The 8,041-nt window shown below is 42.5% G+C and overlaps 1 protein-coding gene across 1 annotated transcript; it reads left to right on the top strand.

Moving 5' to 3' along the window:
• Positions 1-6,285: 6,285 nt before the first annotated feature.
• LOC110717002 lies at positions 6,286-6,969 on the top strand. The gene has a single exon (XM_021895647.1). It carries the CDS (start codon positions 6,286-6,288, stop codon positions 6,967-6,969), a length of 684 nt encoding a protein of 227 aa, XP_021751339.1.
• Positions 6,970-8,041: the final 1,072 nt, after the last annotated feature.

The following is an 8,041-nucleotide window of genomic DNA, read 5'->3' as shown; positions in this document are numbered from 1 at the left end:
TTGATACCACTAGCTAAGACCATCGAGTCAAATCAAACCTACTTGTGGCATTGTCGTCTTGGCCATATTAACATTAAGCGCATCAAGAAACTTCTTCAAGAAGGTGTTCTTGACTCATTCCACTTAGAGTCGTTTGACAATTGCGAAGGATGCTTATTAGGCAAGATGATAAAACAGCCATTCTCCAAGTTGGGAGAAGGGCAAGTGACTTATTAGGTCTAATACACACAGATGTATGTGGACCAATGAGCACACCCGCAAGACAAGGTTACCGATATTTCATCACTTTCACCGACGATTATAGTAGATATGGCTATGTCTACTTAATGTCGAATAAATCTGAATCTTTTGAGAAATTCAAAGAATTTCAGAAAGAAGTTAAAAATCAGCTTGGCAAGAAAATTAAAGCACTTCGATCGGATCGAGGTGGCGAATATTTGAGCCATCAATTCGACGATCACTTGAAAGAAAATGGCATTCTTTCAGAGTTGACACCTCCCGAAACTCCTCAATGGAACGGTGTCCGAACGGAGGAATCGAACCTTGTTAGACATGGTTCAATCAATGATGGGTCTTAGTGAACTCCCCATCTCTTTCTGGGGACATGCGCTACAAACTGCAGCACTAACACTGAATAGAGCTCCGTCAAAAGCTGTTGAAAAGACTCCATATGAATTATGGACTAAGAAACCTCCTAGGTTGTCTTTTCTCAAGATTTGGGGATGCAAAGCATATGTCAAGCGATTGATTTCGGACAAACTTCACCCCAAATCGGATAAGTGTTTATTTGTGGGATATCCAAAAGAAACCAAAGAGTATTACTTCTACAATAAATCCGAGAACAAAGTTTTTGTTGCTCGTGATGGTGTCTTTTTGGAGAAGGATCACCTTTCCAAAATGACAAGTGGGAGGAAAATCGAACTCGACGAAGTTCGAGAGGACGAGCAACAATGTCAACCTGATAAAACTGACAATATAGATACTTTAGAAGCATCTAAGAAGATGGTCAGAATCAAACAGACAATGAAAATGCTCAACCAATTACCCTTCGTAGGTCGCAACGGCAAATATCTCAACCAGACAGATACCTCGGTATCGTCTTAACCGATGATCAGGACATCCTAGTCATGGATGGTGATGAGCCGGCGACATACAAGCAAGCTATGACGAGCCCCGACTCTGCAAAATGGCAAGAGGCCATGAAATCCGAGATGGACTCCATGTCTGAAAATCAAGTCTGGGAACTTGGTGAATTTGCCCGAGGGTTATACACCCATGGTTGCAAATGGATCTTCAAAGTGAAGACTGACAAGGATGGAAATGTATCAATATACAAAGCTAGACTGGTGGCAAAGGTTATAGACAAGTCCACGGGATTGACTATTGAATGAAACTTTTTCACCAGTTGCAATGCTAAAATCCGTCCGGATCATCCTAGCGATTGCTACATATTACGATTATGAAATATGGAAAATGGATGTCAAAACCGCCTTCCTTAATGGAATTTTGGAAGAAACTGTGTACATGACACAGCCAGAAGGTTTTTCCGATCCAGGCAACGCTGGAAAGGTTTGCAAGCTGAAGAAGTCCATTTATGAACTAAAGCAAGCCAGTAGAAGTTGGAATCTGCGATTTGATGAAGCCATTAGCAAGTTTGGTTTATCAAGAATCAGATGAGTCTTGTGTATACAAGAAGGTCAGTGGGAGTGATATTGCGTTCCTAGTCCTGTATGTCGATGACATACTTCTCATTGGAAACAGTACAAAAATTGTTGGAGTCCGTAAAGGGCTGGTTGGGAAAGTGTTTTTCAATGAAGGACTTAGGAGAGGCACAGTACATATTAGGCATCAAGATCTACAGGGATAGATATAAGAGGATGATTGGATTAAGCCAAAATACTTACATTGATAAGGTACTGGCTCGATTCCACATGGAGAATGCCAAAAGAGGGCATTTACCCATGTCCCATGGCGTAACTCTCAGCAAGAAACAGTGTCCACAGACACTTGTTGAGCGAGAAAGAATGAATCAGATCCCATATGCTTCGCTAATCGGATCGATCATGTATGCCATGATATGTACAAGGCCAGATGTATCGTATGCCCTGAGTGCAACGAGTCGATACCAATCGAACCCAGGAGAGACGCATTGGACTGCGGCCAAGAACATCCTTAAGTACCTGAAAAGGAACAAGGATAAATTCCTGGTGTATGGAGGCCACAAAGAACTGGTTGTTGAAGGTTACACCGACGCTAGCTTCCAGACTGACAGAGACGACTTCAAGTCACAGTCGGGAACATATTCTGTCTGAATGGAGGAGTTTAGCTGGAAGAGTGCCAAGCAGAGCACCACTGCAGACTCTACAACTAAAGCCGAGTACTTGGCGCTTCAGAAGCTGCCAAGGAAGCTGTTTGGATTTGCAAGTTCATTAGCGAACTTGGTGTTGTACCCTCAATCAAGGGGCCGATAGACCTCTATTGTGATAACAATGGAGCTATCGCTCAAGCCAGGGAGCCGAGAGAGCACTAGAAGGTCAAACACGTGCAAAGGCGATTTCACATGATAAGGGAATGGAAATCCAAAGGTGAAATCAGAATTTGTAAGATCGGTACAGATGATAATGTAGCCGATCCTTTGACTAAACCGCTGCCTCAAGTGAAACACAACAAGCACATTGAGGCGATGGGAATCAAGCATGTTGGAGACTGGCTTTGAAAATCCCTGTACATGTGTTTTAATTAAATAGGATATTTAATGTAAGACACTGTATTAAAACCATTCATTAATGGAGTAATTAATTTTTATGAAAAATTAGCATTCACTCCATTACTATTTAATTGTGGTTTAGAATTAAATAATGAGTTCATTCGATTTACGGAAATATTCAAAATAGGGTATCAAGACCATGTCTTGGATAAAGAAACACCTGTTAAGTGAACATTGAATATTTAAATCGAAAATTGTCCCTAATCGAGGTCATCTAACAGATGGACGATTGATGACCGCCATAGATTAGTGTGTAGTATGATTTACATCACCGTTTCTTGTGCTGCAAGGACGTGACGGTCATAAATCATTTTCATAGGCAAAGTTTGGAACTGTACTGGATAAGACCTATGAGAGTACTTTAAGAAAATTTAAATTTTTGTCATAAGTACATTTCTCATTATGACTATCGGAACTTGTTTCCTCCAACCATGAGTACTGTGAAGTTTTCTTGTTTGAGTACTAGACTCTTTGATGTTTCCAAACGTCTGCCGTAACTGGGGATCATAACGGGAACACTTAGGAGACTACGTCCTATTAGTAAGAAGAACTTACAATATAAGACTGGGATTGTCCCCCTACTAACAATAGGGAAAAATGTTTTGTTATTTACAAGGCCGCTCGAAGAGCAAGACTGTGAAAATGCATGGCCGTGCTCAGATGGATTTTAGAAATCATCTTCTTATTGACAGTCGAACTCGGAGATCGAGAAACACTTCTGAACATAATAAGGATGAAAAATAATCATACCTTATAGTTCACGAAGAAACATTAAGTGACATAGGAAATGAGCTATACACTATATGCACACCTGTCCGGAAGGACAAGTGGGAGATTGAAAGGAATGGTGTCCTTCCAACAAGTGTATTCTTCCGATAGAGGGTTCAAAATTATTACGGAGCTAATTCTTCAGTAAGGTCAAGTGATCGGAATGCCTAGGTGGAGGCCGCTTCCGATCAGTAATATCAATGTACAATTGATGTTACAGCTTAATCTTAACTGAACCCTTCGGGTCGAACCCAATCGAATCACCGATCCGAGACGACGAATTAATCCGAAAGGATTTAATGAGTCAGCAGAGTTTTACGAATACAGACGTCAGAAATCAAGCGTCGCAAAATCACAAGCGACAAGTACGAGTGTAGCCGTAGCACCACAATGGTCTAACCATGTGGAAGGCTAGTTCAGGCTAGCATGCACTAGCATGGCTAGGCGCAAGCCTAAGCACACTAGGTGTGCTAGGCGCGCCATCGCAGCCTAGGTGCACCATCGCAACCTAGGCGTGGCCTGGCAGCCTATCGCAAGAAATAGGCGCACTAGGTACACCGAGCAACCTATCGCATCTATCGCAGCCCTAGCATGAGGCTGGGCACCATCGCTGCCCATCGCAGGCACCAGGCGCACTATCGCTGGCACTGGGTGCTGCGTGCGTGCGTGCCTGGCATGGCAGCACCATCACTGGCACCAAGTGCTAGCATAGGTGCTTGGCTAGCATTGGTGCAGCATGCGTGCTGGTTTGTGTGCTAGCCTTCGCATGGCAGCACCAAGCAGTGCACCATGCATGTGCAAGGGCCTGGGCGCCAGCATATTGCTAGGCCACGCACAGCAGTCCAGCATCACCACGCACCAAGGCTGCTATGTGATGCGTGGGTGTGCGTGTGATGTGTGGCATTTATGCCACCATTTTAACCCTTTTTACTACCGATTTCCCCCGGATTTGTCACTTGCTTATGCCTATTTTAACCCCTTTTATCTTGATTTTAGTCACTTTAGCCCCCTCTCGTATTTTTCCTCCCCTTTTTGTCTTTTCTTCTAGTTTTTACCTCCTTTTTATGTGTTTTGACAGCTCCCAGCGCTTATGTGCGATTCACGAATCAATAGCTTGAGTGGAGATGCCAAAGGAGCTTGGCAAAGGAGTGGAGATGCCGGGATGGAGAGGGCGCGTTGTTCAAATGGGCCGCGGGCGCGGGCTTGTAAGCCGCGGGCGCGGACAGGAAAAGTCTGAAGCCAGCAGAAGAAAGTGGAGATGGCAAGCCGTGGGCGCGGCATTGGCCCCGCGGGCGCGACACTTAGGCCCGCGGGCGCGGCTTTCTGGGTTTTACGAGGCTATTTACCCAGCTTGGAGAGGGCGCGGCTGCCTGTTCGGAGAGCCCTCTCCCTTGCCCTTTTTCTTCCTTTTGGTAGAAGACTATAAATAGTCCCTTGCTTGATTTTCTTAGGATCCACTATTTCATTGGCCCCAAAAAATCATTTGTAGAGAGAGAAGTTCATGGTTTCTAGAGAGAGAAAACACTAGTGTTCAAGATTTAATCTTTGTAATCAAATATTCAAGCTTTCTTCTAGATTGTTGCTACTACTTTGATGATTTGGTAATCTTTAATCTTTATAATATCAATCTTTACTTTTGTTTCTCTAGTTTTTGATTTTCTTTGTTTTATTGCTCTTACTTGAGTTTATTTCCATAAATATTTAAGCTTTATTAGTTTCTTTGAGTTTTCCTTTCAAGTTAGAATCATGTTAGGTTGTGTTGGTATTGAATACATGCTTATGTTAGTTGTTATGGCCATTCCCTTCCTTCTAGCTTAGGTTTTTAGGCTAGGGAAGGGGGTGAAAATCATGTGTATTTGAATATCTATTTATTATTGATTGGGACTTATTCTTGAGTTGATGATTTGAGCTATAATATGCTTGGAGTTAGTGTGTGCACCTCTAATCCCAAGAATCTAGCCCTTGATTGAATGCATGAGAATGATTTAATCTATGTGTGAATGATTTCGTCGACTTGCTTAAGTAGTTGCATGAGAATGAACTATTTTAGGTAGAGTTTATACTCCTAGAATCAGTTTCCTTTCGGTTTTCGCTAGTACTCTTTGTTCATGATTGAATCCCCCTTTCCCTAGTGCTTTTGTCATTGTTATCTCTATAATCTTGTCCATTTATTTGCTTTTAAAAGTGTTTAATCTATTTCCCTTATTTCTAGTTTATTCTAGGCTCAATAGTAGTTAGTTTGTCCATAGAATTCTTCAACACAAATTCAAATACCACCTTTTGTTATTAGCAACTTCTCCTCGATTTCGTATTAATTGTGTTAAACCCCCGTTTCCTTGGGAATCGACCCTACCTTACCGCTATCTAAAGCAAAATTTGATAGAGCTAGGATAGGAGTTACAAATTGTAATTTTGATCTAGGATAATAAACTAACGACTTATTGTCCACCGATCAAAATTTTGGCGCCGTTGCCGGGGAAACGGCTAGTTTTGCACACTTATTTGCGTAATTTGTGGATTTTGTTGCTTTTTGTTTAGTTCCTTTTCCACTTGCTAGTCATTGATAATTGTTTGTTTAGCTTTGGTGAATGCAAAGAAGATCTCAAGGACCACCTACTCACAACCTTGATCACGAAATCGACCGAACCTTGAGACAAGTCCGTAGACTCTATCAAGAAGAGGGAAGAGGTTTTGGTGAAATTTTTGATAGTGAAAGTGATTCTTGTTCCTCACATTCCCAAGGTGACGAAATGGCGGGACAACAAGTGGATGTATTATTCCGTGAGTTCGGTAATCCGGAGGATTATGAGCTCACCGGTGGGATATTGTTACCCGTCACTGAGACTAACTTCACCATCCATCCTCAATACACACGAATGGTTCAAGCGGAGCAATTCTCGGGTTCACCAAGTGAAGACCCCATTGAGTACCTTGATAGGTTCCTCGAACTCTGTGCCATGATACAAACCAACCAAGTTTCTCAAGAATACATCCGGATGCACCTATTTCGGCAATCTCTTGCGGGGAGAGCAAAGAAGTGGCTCAAGCAAGTCAAACCTAATTCTCTCACGACATGGAGGGAAATTGTGCAAGCATTCTTGAAGAGATTCATCTCCGAGGAGAAAACCGCCGAGATGAGGAGGAAGATAGCATCTTTTGAACAAGAGGCGGAGGAGAGTCTTAGTGAAGCTTGGGAGAGGTTTAAGGAGTTGGTGCAAGCATGTCCTCACCATGAGTACAATCAAAGCTTACTCATGAGGTTCTTCTATGATGGTTTGGAACCGATGTCCCGAGCTAATTTGGATGCGGGAGCGGGTGGAAAATTGATCAAAGTCCCTCAAAATCAAGTTGAAGCGACGATCGAAGAGGTAGTTAAAAAATTACTCTTGGGGAGGAAGAAGGAGGAATGCACCAAAGAAAGGTGGGAAGTATGAGTTGGAGAAGGTCGATCAATTGCAACATCAAATTGAGATGTTGACAAAAGGGCTTGCCAAGTTGAATACAAGTGTTGCTAGTGGTTCAAGCTCCTCCCAAGTCAACTCTTTCTCTTGTCAAAATTGTGGTGACACCAACCATGATACATCCTATTGTGGCGGGTTGAGCCCGGAGCATGTAGCGGTATACAACACAAGGAAAGAAGGTTATAGGGGAAATGGTGGAGGAGTAGCTTGGAGACAACCACCACCCGGATTTGCAAACCAACCTCAACAATGGAATCAACAGGCTCAACAACCATACAATTCCAACACCCAATATCAAAACCCTCCTCCATTCCAAACCCAAAATCAAAGAGGAAACTACCCAAGAAACAACCAACACAATAATCAACACCAATACCAAAATCAAACCCAAGAAACTCAAAGAAGTCAAGAGCAAGCATCTCAACCCGATTCTACTCAAACTCAAATTCTTCAACAACTTCAAGCCATGAATCAACAAATGCAAGAAGTCAAGGCTCATAACAAGATGGTTGATTCACAACTAGCACAATTGGCCGAGAGAGTTTCTTTTAACTCATCTTCCACTTTGCCCGGACAATCACAAACCAACCCTTCCAATATTGTAAAACCCGACTCTTGCAAGGCAATCACATTGAGATCGGGTACATCTTATGAGAGTCCCAAGGAAGAGGATGGTAAGGAAAAGGAGGGAGAAGAAGAGATGAGTGATGATAAGAAAGTTGAAGAAGAGAAGGTTGATGAGAAAGAGAAGAGTATGGAGAAAAAGAAGACTAAGGATGTGGTGACATCCTCAACTTCTAGTGAGGCTAGAAACCTTGATGGACCGGTTCCTTTTCCCGGTCGGCTTGCGGAGAGAAAATTGAACGATAAATTTGCAAGGTTTCTAAGTGTGATGAAAAACTTACACATTAACCTCCCTTTCATTGAAGTTGTCACACAAATGCCTTCATACTCCAAGTTCTTGAAAGACATTCTCACCAACAAAAGGAAGCTCAATGATGAGCTTATCACTCTTCCCCATCAAGTGAGTGCACTTGTTCAACAC

Source organism: Chenopodium quinoa, unplaced genomic scaffold (assembly GCF_001683475.1).
Source record: "Chenopodium quinoa cultivar QQ74 unplaced genomic scaffold, ASM168347v1, whole genome shotgun sequence".
In the NCBI taxonomy this organism is placed as follows: Eukaryota; Viridiplantae; Streptophyta; class Magnoliopsida; order Caryophyllales; family Amaranthaceae; genus Chenopodium; species Chenopodium quinoa.
Note: the sequence above shows the minus strand (reverse complement) of the source record. Positions and strands in the feature narration are given on the sequence as shown.

Bases quoted from the DNA above. Each gene is read 5' to 3' on its own strand.
- LOC110717002 (XM_021895647.1), top strand. From the start codon at position 6,286: ATGGCGGGACAACAAGTGGATGTATTATTCCGTGAGTTCGGTAATCCG.